This window comes from Leucopleurus acutus, assembly GCF_964270905.1.
Source record: "Leucopleurus acutus genome assembly, chromosome: 6".
NCBI classification, from domain to species: domain Eukaryota; kingdom Metazoa; phylum Chordata; class Mammalia; order Artiodactyla; family Delphinidae; genus Leucopleurus; species Leucopleurus acutus.
Genome location: NC_139149.1, coordinates 118,528,633 through 118,555,789, shown reverse-complemented (window position 1 = coordinate 118,555,789; position 27,157 = coordinate 118,528,633). Strand labels below are relative to the sequence as shown.

The 27,157-nt window shown below is 49.0% G+C and overlaps 2 protein-coding genes across 3 annotated transcripts in view; both read right to left on the bottom strand.

Moving 5' to 3' along the window:
* FARP2 (FERM, ARH/RhoGEF and pleckstrin domain protein 2) overlaps positions 1-12,105 on the bottom strand; it is a 93,124-nt gene extending 81,019 nt beyond the window's left edge. The window contains exons 1-2 of the mRNA XM_082841885.1: positions 12,030-12,105; positions 1,366-1,582 (exon numbers count right to left, since the gene is read on the bottom strand). Of these exons, the coding sequence (XP_082698011.1) occupies positions 1,366-1,554 (189 nt within the window). The 5' untranslated portion in view covers positions 1,555-1,582; positions 12,030-12,105. The remainder of the gene's footprint in view (positions 1-1,365; positions 1,583-12,029) is intronic.
* A 1,983-nt stretch (positions 12,106-14,088) lies between these two features.
* SEPTIN2 (septin 2) overlaps positions 14,089-27,157 on the bottom strand; it is a 33,701-nt gene continuing 20,632 nt past the window's right edge. For both annotated transcript variants that reach the window (XM_082841534.1, XM_082841535.1), the window contains exons 8-13: positions 25,842-25,943; positions 25,293-25,438; positions 23,840-23,923; positions 22,919-22,976; positions 18,586-18,688; positions 14,089-16,093 (exon numbers count right to left, since the gene is read on the bottom strand). In XM_082841534.1, coding sequence (XP_082697660.1) covers positions 18,587-18,688; positions 22,919-22,976; positions 23,840-23,923; positions 25,293-25,438; positions 25,842-25,943 — 492 coding nt within the window. In that variant the 3' untranslated portion in view covers positions 14,089-16,093; position 18,586. The remainder of the gene's footprint in view (positions 16,094-18,585; positions 18,689-22,918; positions 22,977-23,839; positions 23,924-25,292; positions 25,439-25,841; positions 25,944-27,157) is intronic.

Here is a 27,157-nt window from a genome sequence, read left to right as displayed (position 1 = left end):
AACATTTGTCCGGAAAAGACGTGGGAGCCCAGCTAATTCCCAGATCTTTAACCTGTTTCTCCAGGTGACTCATCCGAGTACGGTAAGACAGGGACCGAGAGCCAGTCCCCCGCTTCAGGGCTCAAAGGTGGCCTGTTCCCAACTCCCTGCCCTGCAAAGGCTGCTTCTTGCAACACAGGAGTGACCTGGGAAGGTGGACAGACAGGCCCTACCAGTTCCAGTTACCACTGCCCTGACGAAATGACATCTGGTTTCTTCCTCAAATAAGACCTAAAAGAAGCATTCAGGGTTCCCTGAGTTCAGACACTAGGAATCTAGGCACTAGATACCTGCCATCGAACACTCAAGGTGTACCCTGGGCTCCAAGCAGGAGGGCACCTCTACTCCTCAAGCCCCCCAGCTGGCCTCTCCCCTCCGCTCCCCGCCCCCGACCGTGCTCACCTCCTTCCTCACCTCTGCCTTCTCACACAAGGCATCCTGCCATCAGGCTCTGCGGGAGCCTCAAGGCTTCCTCTAGGCCTCTTCACACCGGGCCCACAGCTCCTCAATCATCTTTCTATTTTCTGTGTAGCATCTGGACCTCTCCCCAAGCATAAATAAACCTCCTGCTAAAGTTTAAGTTCATTCTCTCGTCTTTACTTTGTGACATTAAGAGCAGGGGATGCTTCCAAAGGTATTACTTTAAACCAATATAAAAATATTAGAAAAAAGAATGTATTCCTGCATTACTTATGAAAATAAGTAATTTTTTAAAAGAACGTTCATTCTATTGCCATTTAGAAAATCAGAAAAGATGTTTTCAAACATTTGCTATATTCAACTGTCTTTGCCAACATTATCAGTGCAATGTATTATTACAGAATTTTCACAATAAAAATGTTCCTACTGCTGACCTAGAAAGACAAGCCCTGTGCGAGCGCTGTGCCAGGCTCTTCGTGTGCTGAGTGCTCTGCCCTCACCCCAGCCACCCTGGGAAGCGGGGACCTGAGTCACCCTCACATTCAGACGAGGACACACTGTGAGGCTAAGGGGCGTCCCTCACCCAGCGGCTCGGCCACCAGGACCTGGGTGGAGACAAGCTGGTTCCAGTCTGCACTGCGTGGCTCTCAGCCAGCCTCTCAAAAGAGAAGAATGTCAAGACCACATTACGTCAGAATTTTAAGTCGGGAGAACACCACTCCCCAAACTAAAAGGGGAAACGCAGACGGAGTTCCCAAGGATTTTATTACCAGCCCAGCCACTCATGGGCGACTTGATAAACAGGCAAAGTCTAACCAGCAAAATAGAGTTTGGTACATAATACCAAATATTACCCGACTTCTAGAAAACGCGAGGAACTAGGCCTCCAGGAATCTCGCTTCTTACCTCAACATCAAACACCTCGACGGAGCTGTCCAGCAGCTGCACTCGGATGGGCGTCCTGGCCGCTGGCCACGCCGCTGCTGCCGAGGGGCCCTGCCCAGGCTCGAGGGTGCTGACGCCCGCGGGGGTCTGGGCGCCTAGGCGTGTCCCTGGGGTCTGCAGGACGCGGTAGGTTCCTTCCAGCTCCCCCATTCTTCACCAGCTAAGAGTGAGGAATGCACTAAAACACACAAAAACCCCCCAAATTATCCCCAGTTATTTCGATATTAAAACAACGTAAGAAAATTGTCAGGTACACAAGAATTCTCTGCACTGTTTTCGCACTTCTACGAGTCTTAACGTACATCAAAATTAGGAGTTTAGAAAGATCATCTTCTCCTCATACCTCGACTGGTGAGCATACACAGCAACACGCCCCAACACCACTATCGCTGGGGTGCACGCAAGCTGGCAGTGCGTGAACTCATTTAACCCCCAGACCCTCTGAAGGAGCCGCAGCATCTCTGCCCACCGGCAGGGGAGGGGAGGCCCACAGCCGCCTGCCTCTCTTTCCCCAGACCACCCGGAGGCCCTGCACCTCCTCCCTCCACCAGCCCAGACATTCACGTGCTGACCACACGCTCTGTGTGCCGGACAGCGCTTTTCAGCAAAGGGAAAGGGGTACACACAGCACGGTGCCAGCATGGGTCCCGGGCCCCACCTCCGCTGACACGGTGGGGAAAATGCCAAGGAAGGTGGATGAAGACAGCCAGGCTGTCTGCCCGCTTTGCACACCCTGGTTTTTCTAAGCTGTGTCACCAGGCTGGAGTGGGGGCCACCAGCGGTTCAGGAGGTAACTTCAGACTTGGCGCTGAGTGACAGCCTGGCACACGTCACGGGGAGCACACGCGTGCCACCCTTCCCAGCACCCGCCCTGTCCCGTCCTCATAATACCCTTGTGGTCACCACCACCCACGCCCTCGTCACCTATGACGACACCGAGGGTCTGCAAGGGTCAGAGAGCTGCCCCGGGAGGCGCTCGTGCCCTTTCAACCCTCCTCAACGTGCCGGGGGAAGGGTCTCCGGTTCTTAGCGGTTAAGTTGAACAGAGCCAATCACGCCATTGTTTTTTAACAACCAAAGGACAGGCTCAGTGCCCACTAGAATCTGGTCATACTGCCTTGCTTTTAGTCGTCCTTATTAATATAATTACCTTCTATTTATGGCCAATTCCCTTCTTAAATACGTGTATTTATGTATGAAAGTCAACTTAAAGAAACATACCTAATGGTTAAACACAGTAGGGCAAACACAAATGTCAGATGTTTAATCAAGAAAGAATGTAGGGGCTTCCCTGGTGGCGCAGTGGTTGAGAGTCCGCCTGCCGATGCAGGGGACACGGGTTCGTGCCCTGGTCTGGGAAGATCCCACATGCCGCGGAGTGGCTGGGCCCGTGAGCCATGGCCGCCGAGCCTGCGCGTCCGGAGCCTGTGCTCCGCAACGGGAGAGGCCACAGCAGTGAGAGGCCCGTGTACCGCAAAATAAAAAAAAAAAAAAAAAAAAAAAAGAATGCAGATGCGGTGAAAATCATTTTATTTTGCTTAATCATCTTCAAAAAGTCTTCTACTAATTTGCAGTAAATATTTTAGAGAATTAATCTCACTAAACTCCTAGTCCGTGCCCTTTCATGCCAACTTAATTGCTGAGTCCTGTGGCCTTTTCCTCTTTTTCGAGCTTATTTTGTTATCAAGATAAACCAACTCATGAACTTATTATCTCTTCAATTAAGATGGAAAAGCTTCTCAGTGACCCACTGCCAAGCAACTCCTACTTAAACCCTACTCAGCGAAGACCTTCCCAACAATCTGCGTGAGAATTTCCATGCATGTCTGGTTTATCAAACAAGCAAACAGAAAATGAGAAAGCTAAAACCCCCGGGAAAGGTGAAATGTGCGTAGCATGAGCAAAGCGATGAGGCGACGTGTCCTTCTGCGACCCACCCCATGCACAAACGGGCTGACCCACGGCTCGGACTGGCACGTAGATCCCCTGAGCCACACGTGTGGTTCAGGTCGGCAGTTACCTACCGTCTTCAGAATTCTCTCTCCAGGCTGCATGCCCCCCGGGAGCGGTCACTAATTCTGTAAATATTTGCTAAGTATTTACTTAATTAACGTCGCAGGCATCAAAGAACAGGCACCGTGTATGCCGCAGTCAGGAACCACACTTCAGAAAAGCCCTGTTTTCCTGCCACTGACTGATACTCAGCGTGAGGTATAAGAAGCTCTGAGAGCCATAAACGTGAGCGTTTTCATGCCAGTCTCACAAACTTGAGTAGTTACTGCGGAAGAGAGGGGTGTTAAGGAAGTCAAGCCCACCGCTCAGGTGTCCCAGGTGCGCACACAGGTGAGAGTAAAGCGTGGTCAGCTCACAGCACTCGCCCAACACCCGCCACCAAGAGGAGGTTCTCCTGAAACAAGCTACGGGATGTTTTACTTTGGGCACCAAAGTGATCCTTTCCCTTTTAAGTAAAGCTACAATTCTGAAAACATATATACAACCAAGATGTACTTTTAGCAGTCACTTCTGTTGTGTATTCCACTGTAAAATTCTCATTTATATTTCTTCATAATAATTTTAGATGGAAAAAAATTTCTTCAGGTTCTTTCTCTTTTACTTATTATAAGAAAGTCATGTCTAAACGCCTACTTTAAACAAAACAAAACTAACCAAACCAAGCAAGACTAACCTGTCTTGAGGGGCACATCCGGGTGAGAAAACTGCAAGAACAGGCAAGGAGGTTATTCCTAGAACAGTCAGGGCAGTGGTCCCCTTGGTGGGAGGGGCCTGTCCCGGGGGCAGGGCACAGGGGAGGGGTCCTGGGTGTGGCCGGCACAGTTCCATCGCTTCACTGGACAGTGTCCACTTCATTCATTAATCTGTACATTTGATTAATGCAGTTTTTCTGTATCTGTGTTTATTTTATAATAAAAAATATATTTAAACCAGCATACTTTTAATTTACCCTTGTTTCATCTCTCATAAGAACAAAAGATATGTTAGACAGATGAAAAAAACCATTTTCTTGGCTCAAGGAATTCTAAAACATGGCTCTTGAGAGGAAGCCTTTGCAGGTTCGTACACCTTGTGAGCAGCATGCTTACATCCTAGTTATTTGCACCTGGTCAAAGTAAGACACCCACACAGCTTAGGCTGAGACTCCGGACCACGAGACGGCCTGATCCCAGAGGTTCATCCCAGGGAGACAAGTTCTCTTAAGAGGAAGTGACCCCATGGGGCACCCTCCTGCTGATATTCCAAAGAAAGCTCTGTTTGCTATTACACAACGGCAATGTGGCATTAAATCACCCATTTGATAATTACTCAGCTTTAAGTTTAAGAAAGTTTAGAAAGGAAGACACTTAATGGAAAACTGAATGTAACTGCTGTGCTGTGAATGTTAGTTAATAATCATGGTGTCATTTTAGAACGAGCAGCAGAAGGACCCCTCCCTGCAGGAGCGTGAAGCTGCTCATTCAACAGTCTTGCTACATACAGCCTGATTGCTTCCTGTAGTCTGACAATGGGAAAAAATCAAAGGGAAAAATGTATGCACTGAATCTGCTTTACATAAATTAATAAACTAACAGAAACTACTTTGTTTTGCTCTGTGTGCTTATAAATAAACATTAAAAAGGCAAGAATATGCAAACTGGACTAGACACACAGAGCGCGTCCCGCAGTCCTGCAGGCTCTAAACGTCAGGCATTAGCCCCTGCTCACTCCCCTGCTGCTGCCAGAGACCCTCTCCAGAAATCTGGAGGGAATCAGCGGTGTCAAGAGTCAGGTGCCTACAAGGGACTCCAGTTCCCTTCTCCCTCCCAGGTGAACAAAATGATTTGCAGTCTTCATTCCTAAAAATATTTCTGGTGGCTACATACAAATTTCCACCACTGATATTTAGTGTTACCTACTACAAACTCGGCTCCTATATATTCTCATTTAATAAAAAATTTAAAAACCGACTCGTGACATATAATTTCCATCTTGAAGTTGGAAAAATTCGGCTCAAAAGTCTGCCAAGGCTTTGGGTGATGATGTGTCAATGCAGGTTTGTAACAAAGGTACCACTCGGGGGGGTGGGGGGGACGGGGGGGAGACTGTGCACGTCTGGGGGCGGGGGGCATATGAGAAAGCTGTGAAACTTCCACTCAATTTTGCTGTGAACTTAAAATTGCTCTAAAAATCAGGTCTATTAAAAAGAAAAAGAAGCTCTGCCACAGAGCACATAATTCAGAAGTGACAAAGCCAGGACATGAGCCCAGCCCAGATTTGGCCCTCAAGCCGCCTCCCCCTCGGCTGGGAAGTCAGCCTGTGGCTCCCCAGACAAGCGCAGTCCACTGTCCACAGCAGTGGAAGTTGCTCAGATTTCGGTCACGCATGGAAAAGATCTCTACGTGCTTCTCTGATGAAAAGGTGAATAAAAGCAAGGTACAAAGAAGGCGCGTGGCGCACTAACTAGTTAAAAGAGGAAGACGGTAAACACATGCATTTTTCAAACAACCACCCTGGAGGGTAAACCAAAACCTAAAGGAAAGACCTTCCTCTGGGGGCAGGGGGAGGGGGAGGCGCTGGGAGGGCAGCGCTGGGCTCTGCTTCCTGAGTCTACAGTGTTCAGTCATGTCGCATAGGGAACCTTGTCGATGTGCTTTTGCCACGTAACATAACCTGTTCCCAGAAGTAACACCAGGGGGTGACGGTCATGGGGGCCAAAATTCTGCCCACCGCAAGGTCTTTGTCGGGTAATTCCGATGTCTGCGTCATCTCAGCTGTAGCCTGTCTTTTCTCGTGTGAGCTGGTATTTCCCTGGTTCTGTGTAGGCCAGGTAATTTTGGATTATATCCTGGACATTTTAAACACTGTGCTATGAGCCTCTGGCCTTGTTCAAATCCCACAGGGAACGTGGCACTTCTCTTTCAGCAGCAGGGCCTTGCCGGGTTCAGGCCGCAGCCGTGGTCTGAGCATCAGCTCCACCTTCAGAGGCTCCATCCTCCCTGTGCACCATCACCCAGCTGACAGCCTGGCTCCCGGGCTGTGGTCGACCCCTTAGCTGAGTTCCCACAGCCTCTGGCAAGTGGCACACGGTCGGCCCCATGCGTGTACAGCTCGGTGTCGAGCCCACAAGTTCACCGGCAACTGTGAGGGGTCACCTCCTGAGCACCGCCCTCCATGGGGGTCACCTCCTGAGCTCCCCCCCACCCATAGCTCCCTGGCTTACTTCTCAGTCTTCCAGCCAGAGGACTGTGGCTTGTTCCCCTGCTCTGCCGTGCACGTCCTGGGACTGCACCCTTGCTGGGACCAGGCTGCAGGAAAGAGAGTAAAAAGCCCTTGGAGTTTTAGGTGTCTCAGGCCTGGCTGGAGAACAGGGAGAGAGAAGAAATGGTGGCCTTCTCCCACTCCCTCTAGAGCCCAAACTGGGTGGCTCCCCCTGCAGCCCTCCCTATCTGCCCCTGGAGCCCAGCTCCGGGTTTCGGACACCTGAAGACTCTGGGGACCGGGGGCGCTGGAGGGAGAACAGGAAGCTCAGTGCTCCTGCGGCAGGCACTTCAGGCCCTGGCCTTTGTCTGCCCGCCACCACTTCCTTGCCAGGGTCCTCAGGGCTGCTCCCGCAGCTGTCCAGCTTTGTGGCCACAGTCAGCGGGAGAGACAGGGTGGAGGAGGCTCATTCCTTCTTCCCACAAACGGAACTTGGCATCCATGCATTTAAAGCATGTTTGCAGAGGTCATCTTTGAGAGAGGGAAGAGGGCTGATTTTTATTTCCTTCTTTCCTGGCGCCTGTATCTCTTGAATTGCCTACCGTGATGAACGTGCGCTACTTCTGAAATCAGATGGCTTCCGGGCAGACGACGGCAGGGGTCACCTACAGCCGAGCCCGCTTGCCTTCAGAGAGCGAGCCGGGGTTAGCACCCACGTCTCCTCTAGGTGTTGCGCTTGTTCTTGCTTCTCAAATAGTGCAGTTAAAATAAAAACTAACATTTTAAAACACTCTCTTTAGATCAATTTAAAAAATTGATTTCTTGTTCCGACACTGAGACTTGTTCCCCGCACACTCAGCTTGTGTTAACTATTACCAAGGCAACTGGGATCTGAACGACGCAGGAGGTAAAGTGAATCACGCCCAGTCATTTAAACGGCTGTAAAACAGCCAGCGCTGCTTCCTGCTTCCAGACACATCCCGCCAGCCGCAGGAGGAGGCGCCATGCACCCTCACGAACGTGCCTCCACGGTGTTGTGTGGCACCAGGCAACGGACCACAGGCTGCCCCTATGCCGGCAGTGTGACTCTAAAGCCATTCTGCCTCGTTTCTGGGCCCCTACCTGGCACCGGCCTGCCAAGGTCCTGAGAAAGGCCCGCAGTGAAGTGCGGCCATGATCACAGCCTTCTGGGAAATTCGAAAACATATTCAAATTGCAATCGACTAACACTGCTGCCCCTTCCACCCCAAGTCTGTTTCTGTCCCTCCTTCCCTCCACGTCAGGCAGCTCAGGAGAGGACCCAGCTACCAGCACAAGGAGCCAGGGACACCCTTAGTTTGGGCTGAAGCGGAGACATTTCAGGTGTTCACAATGAGGTGACCACCAACCTCACAATGCAGCTGTGGCTCCCGGAACACCACGGCCAGTCCCGTGCTTGCGTGCTGGAGGGTTATGGAACAAAGGTGCAGGGCCCAGGCCCTGCAGCAACATGAACAGACCCGATGGCACCTGGTGCTGGCAGCGTGTGGGCCCTGCGAAAGGAGCAAGGTTTGAAACTCGGGGAGCCAGACGCACATTTGTGGGAAAATCGTCACCAGACTCGTCAAAATGCAAGCAGAGTGCGGTACTCAGTAGTCAGAACTACACTTCTCGCCTGTCAGAAAAAAAATTATAATGTAGCAGTATGACTATAAATACACCATTGATTTTTTAACGTTTTTGAATGGAATTGTGCAAAACAGAATTTAACAGAACTCCTGCTTTTCCGAGACATAGCCGTGCTAGAAACAGCAAGTGTGAAACCATGTTTTATGCATCCTAACAATCACTAATAAGATTTCTGATCAGCCATGCTAGAGGAATCACTGAATTCTTTCTATTCTCTGTCATACGAAGAGACAACTAAAAAGTACATAGCCAAGTGAAAAGTATTACAGAAGTGTGTCAGATAATTAACAAATATGCTGTCTTTCTGGATTTAGTGATGTCTGTATCAATGGTCAGCTTTTTCAAATCTGTATCTTATTTACGTTTTCTCATTCTAAATATCTGCAAATTAATTTTCAAATTGATTTTTATTTGTAACACTGTATTTTCTTAAAGAGGTCTCCTCCCCCAAATTAGATAAGTCTCAGGCCCCATAAAAGTTGGCATCTGCCCTTGCCCCAGATAAAATTTGATTAGTTCAAACACTGATTGAGCACCTTGCCTCGGTATCAAGCAAGTCTAAGTCCTTAAAGATACGGGAGCCTGTAAGAGGGAGGAAATCCCTCCCATGACAGTGGGAGAAGACAAAGAAGACAGTCTGTTAAAGGGCGGTAAGAGCCATGTGGAAGTGAAGTGAGGGAGCCTCCAGGAATCTGGTAGGTGGAGAGGGAGGGAGGAGACCTCAGCAAAAAGCGGGTGTCTGCACATCTGGTCCTCACAACCCCCATCGCACACGTGCTGTCCCGTCTCCGGTTTAAGGGACCCCACGTGGCAAGTACACAATGATCTAGAAGGGGAGACCACTGTGGACGTGGCCCTGACCACTGCCTGCCGCAGCAGTGAGTGGAAGGCAGGAGGCACGAGGTAACACCGAGGAAGGCAGCGCGGCTAGCCTGGTCAGGACGGCTCTCCGGGATGAAGCAGGAGCTGGGCCCTGCGGGGCGACAGGAGACCAGCTAGACAAGAGCAGCCTGTGCGCAGGCAGGGGCTGCTGGGCAAGGCTGAGAGTGGCGGGGGCCCTGAGGATGCCCACGGTGGGTCGGGCTGTGGGGGTCTCGAGGGCCCACCTAAGAGGTCTGGGTGGAATCTCATACCTCCTTCTGTGCTGCAGCTGGGAGAGAGGGGATGAAGAAAGATTCGTCACTGCACCCGACAACGTCAGAGGGCCTTTCTGCTTTTGAATTTTAAAATGAGTATAAACCAGAACACCAGCTTAGCGAGAAAACAGTCCTGTGACCCTAAAATAAAACTACTTACATCACTCCACCTTCCCTTCTGATCCTTGCCCACGTCCTCGCACATTTTTACATCCGTGTAATTGCTGTGTACAAACTACCTCGCCTTTTTGGTCAAGACGTGTTTTTGAACATATTTCCATGGATCAAAATGGTTCAAATTTTGCTGGGAAGGAAGGATAGGAAGGAGATTGCCAGAGCATGTCTGCTGGCTGAGGAGTACTCTACCCCTCTGACATGCAGAGTTTATGTATCAAAGTTTGTTTTCAAAAACAAACTGGGATTCCAAAATCAAAATCTTTATCACATACGGTTAGCTGCTCTCCAAAAAGATTAGACGAAATTTACAGAATCACCAGAAACCCACCAAACACCGGCCTCTATCATATTAAGCTTTGTGGAACCCCCTCATATTTTTGGCACCCTGTTGCCAAGGTAAAACCTGGAATTGACACATATGCTACCGTGCAATCATGCTCTACACACGGGATCTCAGAGAGCACCACCAGAGTGACCTCGGCGCAACATCCAGCTTTACAGGGGGGTTTCCCTGCGCCTAACGCCAAGCCGTGTGCAGGAAGCTCACGACCCACTGAGCAAATGAGGAGGTGGCAGGCTCATACGAAAGCAGGTGAAGAAAAAACAGGAACAAACCTGAAAGGGCAAAAGCAGCAGCAACAAACACCTGTTACCGACTCAGGATAGAGGAGGTGCTGGTGTGACTAGAGGCAGGAGTGTTTGGAAAGGAGTGGAACAGAATTCCTTGGGGCCCAGGGGATTTAAAAGAGCTTGCATGGAATTACCCATGCATCCACCTTTGCTTTCTCAATCCAGTGCATATCCTTCCCTCCAAGCAGGATAATTCTGCTTAAATACTGCGTACTTCTCTCTCTACTGTCTACTCAGATCATTCTTCCACCTGGTAATATAATGGCTAACACTTGTCAAGCACTTACTGTGTCCCAGGCATCTAGCTAACAGCGTTTCCACTGATGTTTAATCCTCACAAGTCTATGAGGCAGGTAAACTGTAACCTCATTTGCTGATAGGGAACCTGAGGCAGACATAGATGAATGTATCATATAAACTTCCCTTTTGGGAAAGGATGCCCATGCATGTAAATGAGCCAGCAAACTTCTGCAGCTCCTGTCAGCGTCTGGTCCAAACAGCTCAGTGTGAACTGCTCACGGAGAATCTGCAACAAAGCAGGAGCACCGGGGAAGCAGGGCCAGGGTGTGACCCTAAACCGGTCACCCCGCTCCTCTGCTTCCAGACGGGGCCTGGGCACGTCTCCTCTGCAGATTGTGAGAGAACCAAATAAAATAACGGGCGTGAAGCGCTTCACAACCCTTCCCAAAGAGCTACGTCTGTAGTGTACAGGAACTCATAAAAAACTTTCAGAAAACAGCCGATACAGACAATGAACATTAGATGTGGCCTACCAGCAAAGGTCACTCCATGCCTGCTGACCTCAAATGTCCTCTCCCATCTCTGTGGCAGGAGAAAACTGCACACTGTCCACACACACAAGCAGCCCGCTGGTCCAACGCTCCTGACACCCATCAAGCACCTCCGCAGTCCTCCGCCGGAAGCGCCCTCACAGACGTGAGCAAAGGTACAGAGAAGAGCCACCCTGAGATGTAATCTTCCCATCCTTTCACTGTGGACTGACATTATTTCCTTCAACGCACCTTGTGTGAATTTGTTTTTCACGGCAATTACTGACCAGCACACGAAAGGCCACCAGAGGCTGCAGCCACCATAGTAAACGGAAACGGGGGCATATTCCAGCCCCAGCTTTCACCGTCTGTCTTTAAAAGTCTCCCCACTATCTGAGGAGCCGTTCCACACTTCATGGAGTAAAAACATTAACACCTGAGCTTCCCTGGTGGCGCAGTGGTTGAGAGTCCGCCTGCCGATGCAGGAGCCAGGGCTTCGTGCCCCGGTCCGGGAGGATCCCACATGCCGCGGAGCGGCTGGGCCCGTGAGCCATGGCCGCTGAGCCTGCGCGTCCGGAGCCTGTGCTCCGCAACGGGAGAAGCCACAACAGTGAGAGGCCCGCGTACCGCAAAAAAAAACAAAAACAAAAAAACAAAACAGAAACATTAACACCTAATACCGATTCCCGGCGTTAAGATACAATCTAAGGAAAGGCCAAAAAGGGCGTGGTCTCAGGCGGCGCGAGCTTTCACCTGTGGCTCTGCCGGGGCCTCCGCGCGGGACCCTCCCCGCCCACCCCCGGCGCCTCCACGCGGGACCCTCCCGCCCACCCCGGGCCTCCAGCGGGCAGGCTCCCCACACACGGCCCTCCCCGCACGGGGCCTGCCGCCCTAAGTAAGGCCTTCTGAGCCCGGGCGTGGACTCCTCTGGCCTCCCGCCGTCCGGAGGCGCCCGCCCTGCCCTGGGCTTCGGCCCACGGCCTCCGCCGCCCACCCCCGAGGCGCAGCCCGGCCCCTGCCTGACCGGGGCCCCGCTGCCCCGCACGCTCACCAGCCGCCAAGCCCGCGCTGTCGCCTGCAGCGCCCTTCAAATCCCTCGTCTGCTCCGCCCGCTTGCGACCGCCCGTAAGCCGCCCCCGCGCCGCGCGCCCAGTCCCTACCCCCCGCCCAGGGCTCCGCCCCCGCCCCCGCGGACGCGCCGCCGATTGGCCTGCGGACTCTGGGGCGGGGCCTCCGCGGCCGCGGCCTAGAAGCGCGGCACAGAATTCTGATTGGTGAATGGACCGGAGGAGGCAGGGCGAGAGGGCAAGCGCGGAGTCCAATGCAATTCAGCAGATATTCGGCTGGCAGGGCGGCGCGGGGTCCTGGGCGGGGTGCGGTTCCGGCTCGGGGAGGGGCGGGGCGCCGGCTCGGGGGGCGGGGCGTCGGCTCTGAGAGCAGGGTCCGGCTCGGAGGGCGGGGCGCGGTGCCGGCACGGCCATCTGCTGGCTCCCTCCACCCCCGCCCCTGGCTGCCAGCCTTCCCGTTACCTGCTCCACCCACCAATTGCGATCCTTCTGGGGCTACTGGTGTCGTGGCCTACGGGCACCGATAGCCCCGTGAGGATGTGCTGAGGAGGAAACGGGCCGTGCTGGGGAGGCCCGAGGCCCTTCCAGGCTTCACAGTCCTCCTCTAGCATTGTGGCCCCCACCCGGAAATGGAAACGTGACACCACGTCCGGAGCCCCCAGGCCCGCGACTAGCAGCAGCACACGCCCCTTATTCGAAGAGGTTCAGTGAACTTCTACGCATCCTTCAAGACCCAGTTCAATTTGCCCTGGTCCTGGCCCCCGCCGCAGTCCCCGCGCCTCCCGGGGCAGGCCAGGAGCGCGCCCGCGAGCCCCCGCGCGTCTGTCTAGGGAGTAAACCGAGGATGGACCCGGACCCATCTAGGAGGGGACTCCTAGGTTTCTGGCCACCGGATCAAAACCCCGACCCCTTACGTTTCCCAAAGGAAGCAGGAACAGCCGCTCCCCGCGGGGCAGCTTCGGATTCGAGACTCAGAAGGGCACTCCTGTCCCCAGTCGCTCCCTCCGAGCTTTTCCTCTAACTGGCCCCCAGCGACACCACCGGCAGCCCCGATGTCAGAACCCAGGCGCTGTTCTCGTTGCTCCCAGGGTGGCACACACACCCCTCGGCACGGAACCCCGACAGGTGAGCACCGCCAGTGGGGACCCCGCAGGGGGAAAGCCTGGTCAGAGGCTGCGGGGTGTATGCTGGAGGGCCTGAGGCAGAGGTGCAGGACCTGGGGGAGGGAGGGACCTGGAAAGAAGGAACCAGAGACAGGGTTCTAGGCAGACACTGAGAAAGAAGTAAAGGGGCCCTGGGGTGGTCAGTGGAGTGGGCAGAGGGCCGGCCAGCCACCCACATCAGGCTTACAGTCCAGGTTTTCAATATTTCTTCTAATAAGTTAGTAGTTGTTACTACAGTGAATGAGATCCTTCCGCACATTTTCTATTCAGTGGGCAGACATCACTGAACTCTCACTAGTGGTCATTTTTATCATTCACTTTAAGTAGATGATCAGATTCCCCTGTAACTATTTCCTTTCCAATCTTTATGGCTTGCTCTTTTGGGCTGGGATCACCGATACAGAGTTGTTGGGTACAGATGTTGGTGCAAATAATTCCTCCTGATTTTTAAAAGTTTATTTACTTATTTTTGGCTGCATTGGGTCTTCGTTTGCTGTGCGCGGGCTTTCTCTAGTTGCGGCGAGTGGGGGCTACTCTTCGTTGCGGTGCCGCGGGCTTCTCATTGCGGTGGCTTCTCGTTGCGGAGCACGGGCTCTAGGACACGTGGGCTTCAGTAGTTGTGGCTTGTGGGCTCTAGAGTACAGGCTCAGGAGTTGTGGCGCACGGGATTAGTTGCTCTGTGGCATGTGGGATCTTCCTGGACCAGGGTTCGAACCTGTGTCCCCCGCACCGGCAGGCGGATTCTTAACTACTGTGCCACCAGGGAAGCCCCTTCCGGATTTTTATACACAGAAAACGCAGGGCTTTCTCTGAATCTTTCCCAGAAAACCTTACACCTTTACCTCGTTAAGAGCCAATAATGAGAACTACTCACTTAATATCTAAACAATAGTGCTTTATTGGTAAAAGGTTAGTTTCAATGGATACAAAATTGCTGTGTAAAATAAGTTTTCAAAATACATTTTTATAGGTAAAGCTTATATCTTAGTAAAAGGGCAATTATCTATTAGGAAAAGTATTTAGATTCGGGCAGCAAAACAAAAGGGAATTTAAAAGTCTTACAGTGTAGGTCCACCCACACCCCCATAACCATTAGGTGGCAGCTAGCACTAAGTAGTAGTTTTACTATATAGAGCTTACACCTACTACTTTTCAAGTGCTGCCACACCCCACCCCTTTTTAAAAACAGCTTTTACTAGCATAGTTAATAAATGACATAATAACCCAAATAACTAGCCTTGCATGGAGGGGCCCTAAGGTCATGGAACACTTTTTCTTGGTAAAAACTTTGCACAATGTGCCTAAACCTATAGCTCTTGACCATTTGCAATTACCCAACAGTGAAAGGGCAAAGTCAGGAGAACACCCAGGGATTTCCTGTAGTACACCTTGGTAACTAATATATTTCAACCATCTCATTTTCTTTTCTGTCTGTTGAATACAAAACCCCCTCCTCGTCCTTGGAGTAATAAGCATTTTCTCCATTTTAACCCCTCTTGTTCTAGCAAAATGAGAAAACTGAACCAGCACCTGCTCCCTCCAGATCTTCTTTCATCTGTCACTTTTTGGAGACCAATTTCCCCACGTCAGCAGCAATGCTGGAAAAAAGCCAACCCCCAAGTGCATCAGCGCCCCTTTGAGTGCACGACAGGGAGACCAGCTACAAGGACAGGAAAGGGCCAAGGCCACAGGGCACAGGAAACCAACCAGATGCGGCTTCAACTGGCGGCACCCGTCAGCCAGCCCACGGTGCAGACCTGAAATAGCCTTCATTCTCGCACGATACATGGAAGGAAATGACAGTGGCTGAAAAAGGACTAGACAGCCTGCACACACAAAAACATTACTGCTATTTGCCTGAAAACCAGTCAGGAAAGCATCAGTTAAAGGGACGCCAAATCAGGAAAACCTGGCAGGCATTTTGGGCCCCACGGGGCTGAGGCCTCGGGGCCACCCACCCGAGGACCCTTATTTTCACTGCTGAGGCACGTCTCCTATACCTGCAGTTAGAGAAAACACATTAAAGTGCAGTATAAAAATACAAAAAGGCTGGTTTCTGCACAGATCAACTGTTAATTTTCCTTAAAAAGTTATTTTTTAATTTAGTTGAATAAAAATAGTTTGTCTCTCATTGTGTAGGTAAGAATCTTAGTTGCAACATGAAAACTGCAGCTCACGTATACTTTGATTTTTCACGGCAAACTACAGAAAGTGGCTTGTGGCGAGTTCTCTGCATAGACCCAAGAATCCAAAGACTTGTTAAAAAATTCACCCCTAAAAGCCTGTTTTTAAAAAAGCTATTTAAGTATAAACATGTATCTCACTGGGTAATTCTGTTTCGTTTGGTAAACAGATAAATGTGCAGATGGACCAACAGTATTGAGTTATAGCAGCAGAACTGGTTTTAGGTGTTGTGCTCAAACAAAGCAAGACAGCTAACCAGGTGCCATGACTTGGTGAGAAATGGCCTTGTACCAGGGCAGCTCTCATCTTTCTGTGTCACTAGGTCCATGTCTCTGCTACTCAGGAACATTCTGGGAAATCTGAATGTTCTAGAAATAAATCATGATTAGTCGGTTAGGCCAGCCAAATCAAATTCAACTATTAACTATACATGCTGACTGGTCCCTGGGAATCAATTCTAACATTAGTGGTCAGTTAAGGTGGACAAAAAATGGAAATGGAAAGTTAACCTCACAAAATGTAAAGTATAACATAATGAAATATAAATGTTAAAGTACTTCATACAAAATAACACATCAGAAGTTTTTAAAAAATTAAATTCTCAGGCACAGGTACTGTAAAATGTGGACAGGCACCCCTCCAACAGTCTTGAAAACACGCAGCTGTGTTACTTGTCAGAATGTTATCTTGCAAAGTGTTTTCTGGAAAAACAAAACACAACACATTTAAATGGGAGTGATGCAATGCCTGCTGCTTGGACCACTGGTAGCATTATTTTCCTGTGTAACAACAAACGGCACAAACTGAGCAGAAGGTGGGTTCTGAGGACCACAGTTGACTAAAATCAAAACGTCACTTATGAAGCTCTTGGAAATCAGGAGTACTGCAAAACTGAAAAGTATACAGAAATGCAGATTAATTTTATGTACCAAAAGTAGAATTCTCGTAATTCCATAAAGTTTTAAGAAAAGCAGCAGCAAGATCAGAGAGTGAGCTAACATCTATTGCTCCCTCCTGCCTCAAATGAGCCCCACCCCTCAGGAGTCCGTTTCTCTGCCATCATTTCCCATCAGGCAGCAAACCTGCCCAGGCAGGACTGCCCTGTGCGGCCAGGAGGTCCATCAGTTGACATGTGACGTGACCACAGGCAGGTAATTTTAAACCCTTGCACAGCGTCCATGTCCTCACTGGGCAAGTGCGAACTCAGCACATGCGTCCATGTCCTCACTGGGCAAGTGCGAACTCAGCACGTGCCCTCAGGACCTTCCTAAGGTTTCAACGTGATGACGAAAGAAAAGCAACCAACTCTGACCCAGGTGGGGTTCTCTGGATGCTCCCTTTAAAAGCAACTGGTTACACTGTATATGTGTATCTGTGTCTTTCTGTGCATGTATTTCACAACTAAAACCTTTCCCAATAAGCAGCAAAGGGGCAGGGGCTTTGTTTTGGTGACCAATGCCCCCAGCCTGCCTGCCCCGCCCCACGTCCTTCATCACCTGTCCGTGTTGTGGAAGACTTCTGACAGGTGCCTGACCTCCGGGCCCCTTACCTCCCATCTCATTGGTCCTGCAATGTGTCAGCTCAGCCTGCAGTCACTCAGGCCGTCCCATCGCCTCCTGAGGGACTGCATCGACGCTCACATGCCCTACAATCAGGTCCATATCCCAGCTCTGTGCCAGCTTGAACTCCGACTGGCCCCACTCCACTCTTCCACGGAGCAGGCTTGCCTCCGCCCCCACCCATGTAACTCTTCATTCTCTGGTCCTCACGTGACTTCACCTCTCCCTCCTTCCTCTTGGAGGTATGGAAGCAGCCAATGGACAGCTCTGAGTGTCCCCCTGTCCACAGGGTACAGGGGAGTGGACATTTGCCTTTTCCTAGTCTCCCTTCAAGCAGGGAGGCCAGCATACACCCGGCCACACAGCCACACGCGCCACTGATCCCCAGCGGCTGGAGCAGAGCTGTGGTGAGGAGCAGCAAGGTCACCCTGGCCTGCCTGGCATACTTCTCCCTCCCTTGACCCCACCTCTACTTTTAGTTGGCCTAAGCTGTTCCGGTAACACTTTGAAGAGATGTTTTCAGCTTTAATAAATTTCAAACTGTACGACCAATAAAAGCTACTTTATTTCTTCTGCTGTGAGACAATAAAAACAGATCCTGGTCTCTGCCCCCAGCCCTGGCACCCAGCCCCTAAAACCCTTTCATTTGCTAAGTGGTCAGAGCACCAGGTGCACCTCTTGTCCTGATACTTGGTCCTTGACCTCTGTTCCTGACACAGGGCTCCTGAAACCCATGTACCTTCCCTGATTTTGTGCTAATAAGGGAACTCTGTGGGTTGGTCACCAGAAAGACCAAGCCATGATGAGAAGCTTGTCATTTCCAGCCCTGTCCCCCACCCTCCAGAAAGGAGAGAGAAGCAGGAAATGGAGTTAATGACTGATCATACCTATTCGAGGAAGCCTCCTTTAAAATCCCCAAAGCAGGGGTCTGGAGAGCTTCTGGGTTGGTGAATCCATCCAAACCGGGCAGGTGATACACCCAAACTCCTCAGGGACAGAGGCTCCTGCACTAGGGACTCTCTTGGACCTCACTCGCCCTGTGGGTTTCTGCATCTGGCTATTCACCTCTGTTCTTTATTATATCCTTTAATAAATGTGACCTAGTAAGCAAAACGTTTCTCTGAGTTCTGTGAGCTGCTCTAGCAAATTACTGAACCCACGGTGGGGTGGGCACCTCTGATCTCTAGGCGGTCAGTCAGAAGCAGTGGTGACAACCTGGATTTTGGACTGGCATCTAAAGTGGGGGGCAGACTTGTGGGACTGAGCCCTCGACCTGTGGGGTCTGACAGCATCTCCAGGTAGATGGTGTCAGATCTGAGACTGCAGGACCCCCAGCTGGTGTTGTGGAGCACTGCTCGGCGCAGGGGAATCTCCACACATTTGGTCACCAGGAGTGAGGGCACTCTGCGTGGAAGGAGACATACAGGAAAGGAGCACACAGCAGGGAAGAACAGTGTTTTTCCCTACGTAGGAAGGGGAAATAGTTTTTCCATTACAATTGTTACTCACACTTATAAGCTTAGAAAACACGAAAACCCTTTACGAAACAGGAAGCGTGGAGCAGCTTCCGTTTTGAGGGGCAACCTCTATCCTTTCGGGTGGACACGCGCCTGCTCTACAGGCCTGGTCGTTACCTCACACGTGGTGCCCGTGGACCGCGCTGTCGCCATCCCCACCCTGCATCTGCATCTGCATCTGCGCCTGCATCCGGGCAATCATCTCCTGCATACGGCGGAGCTGCGGACACGAGATGAACACACCGTTGGTTCTCGGGCTCTGCTGTCCCCAAGCAGGCTTTACAGGGGTCCTGTGATTGCTAGTACTTAAACGTCTGTGCTCTCCCAAAACATGACCATGAGTTAACATACAAAAAACTCTTACAAACCAGTAAAAGGACCAATGGCTCAACAGAAAACTGAGCAAACGATAAGAATAGGCAATTCAAATAAAAAATAAAAATTATCAAGAAACAGAAGAAATAAGAAAGACAACATGAGACAGTTTTTGACCTAAAAAGGTAGGAAGGAGTTGCCACTACCCAGTGGGGAATGTGCACTAAAGGGGAGTGACGGGCCCGGCTACTTTGGGTGATTCAAATGGTGACTCTTCACCCTCCTGCATCCCCATCACTTTTTTTTTTACATTTGTTTCATTTATTCTATTTTATTTTTTCTTGCTATTTCTTTTTTAAACATCTTTATTGGAGTGTAATTGCTTTACAATGGTGTGTTAGTTTCTGCTTTACAACAAAGTGAATCAGCTACGCATATACATACATCCCCATATCCCCTCCCTCTTGCGTCTCCCTCCCACCCTCCCTATCCCACCCCTCTAGGTGGTCACCAAGCACCGAGCTGATCCCCCTGCGCTATGCGTCTGCTTCCCACTAGCTATCGGTTTTACATTTGTTAAGGCATATATGTCCATGCCACTCCTACACTTTGTCCCAGCTCACCTTTCCCCCTCCCCATGTTCTCAAGTCCATTCTCTAGTAGGTCTGTGTCTTTATTCCTGTCCTGCCCCTAGGTTCTTCATAACCATTTTTTTTTTTTTTTAGATTCCATATATATGTGTTGGCATATGGTATTTGTTTTTCTGACTTCACTCTGTATGACAGACTCTAGGTCCATCCACCTCACTACAGATAACTCCATTTCGTTTTTTTTTTTATGGCTGAGTAATGTTCCATTGTATGTATGTGCCACATCTTCTTTATCCATTCATCTGTCGATGGACACTTAGGTTGCTTCCATGTCCTGGCTATTGTAAATAGATGAGAATTGCTACTCCAGATTTCTTTTGATTTCCATTTGCGTGGAATATCTTTTTCCATCCCTTCACTTTCAGTCTGTATGTGTCCCTAGGTCTGAAGTGGGTCTCTTGTAGACAGCATATATACGGATCTTGTTTTTGTATCCATTCAGCCAGTCTATGTCTTCTGGTGGGAGCATTTCATCCATTGACATTTAAGGTAATTACCGATATGTCTGTTCCTATTACCATTTTCTTAATTGTTTTGGGTTTGTTATTGTACGTCTTTTCCTTCTCTTGTGTTCCTTTAGCATTTGTTTTTTTTTTGTTTTTTTTGTTTGTTTTTTTTGTTTGTTTGTTTTTAGCATTTGTTGTAAAGCTGGTTTGGTGGTGCTGAACTCTCTCAGCTTTTGCTTGTCTGTAAAGGTTTTAATTTCTCCATCAAATCAGAATGAGATCCTTGCTGGGTAGAGTAATCTTGGTTGTAGGTTTTTCTCCTTCATCACTTTATATATGTCCTGCCACTCCCTTCTGGCTTGCAGAGTTTCTGCTGAAAGATCAGCTATTAACCTTATGGGGATTCCCTTGTGTGTTATTTGTTGTTTTCCCCTTGCTGCTTTTAATATGTTTTCTTTGTATTTAATTTTTGACAGTTTGATTAATATGTGTCTTGGCGTGTTTCTCCTTGGATTTACCCTGTATGGGACTCTCTGTGCTTCCTGGACTTGATTAACTATTTCCTTTCCCATATTAGGGAAGTTTTTCAATATCTCTTCAAATATTTTCTCAGTCCCTTTCTTTTTCTCCTCTTCTTCTGGGACCCGTATAATTCGAATGTTGGTGCGTTTAATGTCCCAGAGGTCTCTGAGACTGTCCTCAATTCTTCTCATTTTTTTTTTTCTTTACTCTGCAGTAGTTATTTTCTCTATTTTCTCTTCCAAGTCATTTATCCATTCTTCTGCCTCAGTTATTCTGCTACTGATTCCTTGTAGAGAATTTTTAATTTCATTTCTTGTGTTGTTCATCATTGTTTGCTGTTTAGTTCTTCTAGGCCCTCATTAAACGTTTCTTGTATTTTCTCCATTCTACTTCCAAGATTTTGGATCATCTTTACCATCATTATTCTGAATTCTTTTTCAGATAGAATGCCTATTTCCTTTTCATTTGTTAGGTCTGGTGGGTTTTTACATTGCTCCTTCATATGCTGTGTTTCTCTGTCTTCTCATTTTGCTTAACTTACTGTGTTTGGGGTCTCCGTTTCGCAGGCTGCAGGTTCGCAGTTCCCGTTGTTTTTGGTGTCTGCCCCCAGCGGGTAAGGTTGGTTCAGTGGGTTGTGTAGGCTTCCTGGTGGAGGGGACTAGTGCCTGTGTTCTGGTGGATGAGGCTGGATCTTTTCTTTCTGGTGGGCAGGACCGTGTCCAGTGGTGTGTTTTGGGGTGTCTGTGGACTTATTGTGATTTTAGGCAGCTTCTCTGCCTAATGGGTGGGGTTGTGTTCCTGTCTTGCTAGTTGTTTGGCATGGGGCGTCCCAGCACTGCAGCTTGCTGGTCGTTGAGTGGAGCTGGGTCTTAGTGTTGAGATGGAGATCTCTGGGAGAGCTTTCGCTGTCTGATATCACGTGGAGCCGGGAGGTTTCTGGTGGACCAACGTCCTGAACTCGACTCACCCACCTCAGAGGCACAGGCCTGACACCCGGTCAGAGCACCAAGACCCTGTCAGCCTCACGGCTTTTGGGAAGTCTGAGGTCTTCTGACAGCGTTCAGTAAGTGTTCTGTACGAGTTGTTCTTCCACATGTAGATGTATTTCTGATGTATCTGTGGGGAGGAAGGTGATCTCCACGTCTTACTCCTCTGCCATTTTGAAGGTCTCACCCCATCACTTTTTATCACTATGGTTTCTCTCCGTTTAGAAAGGCCTCTAGGCAAGTGTTGTAGAAGATTTGCCTCAATCTTCTTCAGGTAACTTTTGTGATTATGTTTTTAACATTTAAATATTTGATCCACAGTGAATTAATTTGGCCAAAGAAGTGTTTTATTTTTGTTTCCAAAAGGCTGGCCTGTTTTCTTATTATTTACTCAACATGCCTCAATTCCACCACTTTAACAGGTCTCAGCACCACCTTTACCTCAGAGCACATTTCCATACTTCTGATCTATTCCCAGACCTGCATTTACTTATTATTAATTTTTAAAAATTTATTTATTTTCTTTATATTTGGCTGCACAGGGGGGTCTTCGTTGTGGTGCTCGGGCTTCTCACTGTGGTGGCTTCTCTTGTTGCAGAGCACGGGCTCTAGGCGCATGGGCTTCAGTAGTTGTGGCACGCGGGCTCAGCAGTTGTGGCTCGCGAGCTCTGGAGCACAGGCTCAGTAGTTGTGGCGCATGGGCTTAGTTGCTCCGCGGCATGTGGGATCTTCCCAGACCAGGGCTCAAACCCATGTCCCCTGCACTGGCAGGCAGATTCTCAACCACTGCGCCACCAGGGAAGCCCCGACCTGCATTTAATCAGCCTAACCCGCCTGTACCAAACTCTGGACGACCACCGTTTGATGTTTCCGTAACCAGTAAAGCAAGCCTCTTTTCGTTAGTCTGCTTTTTATAGAGCTTCCTGTGTTTCCCAACGCTTAGCCTTCAAGACAAATGGAATTGCTTCAAGTTCTCGCTAAAACGAAGAACTCAGCAAACACACAACTCTGTGGGAACTGAGTTAGAGAGAGCTGTGATCCTCACACTGAGCATCCTACCTACAAAGCTTTGTGTCTATTCAAATTTTGAAAGCAGTTTTCAGTAGAGCCTTTTCTAGTTTCTTCCCCTATATAAGCCCTACTACATATTTCTTTCGTTTTCATTAATGATGCTGAATGAACTTCTTTCATTATATTTTCATTGTCTATATATGGGAAAACTGCTGATTTTTAAACATCTTACAAAAACCAGTCACGTTACTGAATTCTCACTATTTCCAACTTTTCCCACTAAATTGCTGTTGGGTATTAAATGAGATAATATATGTAAACCAATATATACACTTATGTATATATATACATATTATCATGTGCATATATATATATATATATATATATAACACATTAGTTATATATAGTATGTTCCTTTTCAAAAAAAACAAGGAAAAAAAACTATATGAACTACAAATAATATTTTTAGGTATACACTAAACAGTACACTCAAAAACAGAAAAAGTACTTTTCTACTTACCTCAGCTTCCTTTTCCAGCAAGATCTGGTCTTTATTCATGTCCTCATTTTCCACTTTTCTAAGAGGTGAAAGAAATTACAATTATAATATTACGACAAATATAGTCGGTCATTTCTGACAACAGATGCTCAAAGTAATATTTCACTTTATATTTCTGAGAAATATATCTATTGAAAATTGCATAAATTTATCATTTTTCTGATTAACGACATGAATAAGAAAAGAAAACGATGAAAAATGGAATACGAAATGGAAAATTCAAGATCTCTTTCTTACTCTAAGCTGGGGGGTGGCACTTTCGACTTTACCCCAAAAACAGTAGGTATTATCTGAAGAATACTCTTCTAAGATAAGTTATGAACAAACACTACAACAGTCGTACTTAAAAAAGGAACAGGATGTGAGTGTCCAAGTGGAGAAGCCGGCGCAGGAGGCCCTCTGAGCCCTCGAAGACACGGCTCCACGTGGGCCCACTCCCTTGGTACCACAACCTGGCTGTATTCCTCAGACTGGGATGTTCTCGCTGCCTCTAAATCCCTTCTTCACATCTAGTCCCCAAATCAGTAACACCATAAAGCAGACTCTAAAGTGTACCTCATACGTATGTACGAAGGCCCTTGTGTTGAAACAGGATCCAACACAAGTCTTTGGCCTTTCCATCTAGAGCTGTTCTTGATATGCAACGGTTAAAGATACCTTTTAACAGGCACAACAGAAAAACCCCACCCCAAACAAAAACAAACCCCAACCCCACGATTTGATTAAATTAGCAACAAGTATCTCCCAATTGCTTCTGAGTAGGAAACCAAATGGTGATGCTTAGTGGTCAAGGCTGAGCTGGACACACAGAGGAGAGGGGGACAGCATGACTCGAGGTGACCAAATATGGACCGAGGGGACAGCATGACTTGGGGCAACAACCTGCCGCCTCTTTTGAGCCTCTCGGATCGGAAGTTTTCATAGTGAAGGTCCTGGGTCACCTCTTGGAGATCCTGCATGTGAGTGCTGAAAGAGAAAAGGATGCACCAGGGCTATGCCATTCGCGTGGAAAAAACACCCAATGAAGGACACAGAACACACACCAGGAACTAAGACCCCAGATTACTTGGTAAACAGTACACAAAGTTGCTGGAATTTCGGGATAAGGGAATGAGGCTGTGGAAACATCTACAGAGGCGCATCTCTTTGCTACCACGATAAACAACGCACAGACACACCCAGCTGGGCCACAGGGTCTCCGCCACAAGCACCACCCCTTGTGTGAGATCACCACAGTGGACAGAAGGAGAGGCACAGAGGCTTTAGGAGATTGTTTAGGTAAACAGTGTCTGAAACAGAGCACACTTTTCTGAAAGAACTTACGAAAAACAAGCAATTCAAACATTTGTGACTCCTTAAGCTTAACGTGTATGTCACAAAGAGCCTATTAGTGTCACCTGTGGAGAAAACCATAAATCAAAGTACTTATCTTCTGGATAAGACAGAAACAGCACTTTGCATCTTCTAATCATCTTGGAAAACACTCATAGCTTCGGCCCAGCTTTTTCAGATACTTAAGCACTCAGCTCTGAGACAGGATCATGACAGCCAAGGGCCTGTCCCTGGAGGGCCTGGGTGCACTTTCACACCTGACATGGTGACTGAATTACATCTGACATAACTTGAATGCCAACTTTAATGGTATTTTTAGTGATTTTAATTCACCAAAAATTCCTAAACCAAGTGAGACCTACGTGGCCTGTAGAGCAATTTTCAGTTCTTCAAAATTTATCTGGACCAGCCGTTCTTTGATCTCAGAATTCTGATGAAAGAGGGGTTAGATTTTAGCAACACTCTTTCTGTTAGCCTCTTTATTCAAGGGCAACAGCAATGCATGTTTGTTACTAAATGTACAATTTATTTTTAGAGGAAAATGTCTGTTTTTGTGGTCAGGTCTGTTCTAGCTGCTAAAAACCGACTGGAGAACCTCAAGGCTAACCGGGGCCACCTCGCGTGAGGGCTGAGGCTGGCGGGCGCGCTGCACCTCAGCAGTGGCTGGGGAAGGCTCTCAGGGCCCCAAGCAGCGAAGCTGCCCACCTCCTCTCCAGAGCAAGAGGCGTCCTGTGCACGGCGCAGCCACACCACAGGGGAGGCCTAGTCTACTTTTAGCATCAAAAAGGTCTTTGAGATTAGGAAGGAGAGTGTATTAAGCTACAGGCCCCAGGTGGAAGAGGCTAGTCTGCTACAGTCCCAGAGAGCGGAGGGCGTTCTGCATCAAGCCGGGATAGCCCTGCTGCAGGAGCACAACGGAGCCGGTGTGGCTCGCAGGCCCCACGCACACCCCCCACTCGAAAGCTCTGCTCTCCAAGCCGGTGGGAATGCACGCGCGTCTTACATGAGCATCGTCCTCAGTTTCAGGAAGTCGTTGTGCTCTGGGTTCTCCACCTCCACGACGCCCCACGGGTAGAGGCGGCCTCTGACTTTCTTGCCTTTGGCTTCAATCAGCTGATTGGATCCAACCACAGAGAAGGGGATACTGGCCTAGAAAGAGACACACGGGGTAGACTGGCTCCACACAGGGAACCCCAACTTTCACTGCGGACACAGGAACGTCAGCACAGAATGAGCACGCCGCTGCCAACTACGAGGCTCACTCGGAAAACCAACGGTACACATATTTTACTTGCAAGTGGCAGTTCTTTTCCACATGGGACAAACTGTAGGAAATCAAACTAAACCTGCAGTGAGGTTTCTAAGCCTCAGGTAACAGCTATGCCAGAATATCTTTAGAGCAGAACTACCACTGCGACCAAATCTACCTGGCAACCCCAGAGGCCAAGCCTTCTAAGACTGTGCTTTGCCAGCTCTTTCCATTTTAAATGCACTGACTACAGGAAAAAGGAGTGAGTGAGTTACACTGTGTACTTGGAGACAAAGCTCCTACCTTGAGAAGTCTAGTCTGCTCTTTAAAATCTTCATCTTCATCTGACTCTGCATCAGGTAAGTGATAGATTTTGATGTTATGTTCTTCAATTTCATCCAGAATCTGAAAGAAACACCAAACCAGGAGCAACTGTAGCAAACTGCATACTATTTCAGTCAAGTCTAACGCATCATATTAGAAGTATGTCAGAATTATCCAAATGTCAATAATCATATTGATTAAAATCATTTTCAAATGATTTTACAAACTGCTAAAAAGGTATTCATGCTTGCACCGAGGGACCCTCTGTCCAGAGTAACAACAACAACGTATCACCACCTTCACTGCACAAAGCAGCAGACTAACGACAGTCCCGGTACAGCAGGTAAAGCAGACCACACCACAACCAGCCTCCGGAAGGAGTCCTGCAGGTAGAGAAGGGAGATGCGCCCAGAGGGAACATCTCCTCAAAGGCATGGAGGGGAGGACGCAAGGGTTGGGTCTTGGGAATTACAAGAAATCCAGAATGGCTGGAAGGTTAAGACATCCAGCTGGACAGGACAAAGAAACAACTGAGGTGGACAGTTCCCTGAATGCCACCAGGTGAAGGATCTAGGGGTCTGGATTTTATTCAACAGGAAAAAAGTGGTCAGCAGTGTAACCTCACAGTCTGAACTATCAACCAAGTAGTAGAGTAGCCTAGAGGGAAAGGGAAACTGGGCTGGAGTTGAAGTAAGCAGGCACTCACCACCAGCCAGTCCACTAAGCAGCAGCCCCAAGCCCCCAGTGTCAGTGCTCCATCAGACGCGAGGTTGGGGCTCTGCTTCTACTCTCACGCCAGAGTCTGGACCACCCAGGGAAGGGAGAGCACAAGCAAGTAAGCAGGAAGCACCCCTACTTCAAACCTGCTCCCCAGTTTTCTCCTCCTTAATGTGACCTGAAGGGCCCTGCGTGGTCAAAGATCTTGGACGAACCCCCTGTCCGCACTAAGTTGGGGTTTAAGAGAAGGCCCTCCTCCCCGCACCCTCTCCCCCTCATAAGCTGGCCCTAGTCTGTTCCTAACTGCTTGTTCCCCAACGAGATGGAGAAGCTGAGCGGTGAGCGTGACCCCCTGCCTGCTCCCCACTCCGCAGCAAGAAAGTGATGGATCAAAAATAATCACACCTCCTCACTGTGGGCGACTGCAGAGCTACGGGGCCATTCTGAGAGACAGGGAGGTGGGCAGATGTTCTTAGACTGTGAAGGAGGAGCACACCCACAGGTACAAGGAAGAAACCGGATAAGGAGAGGGACTGCCAAGGCCCACGATTTCAATTCCTGTCAGCCTTTGAAATCGA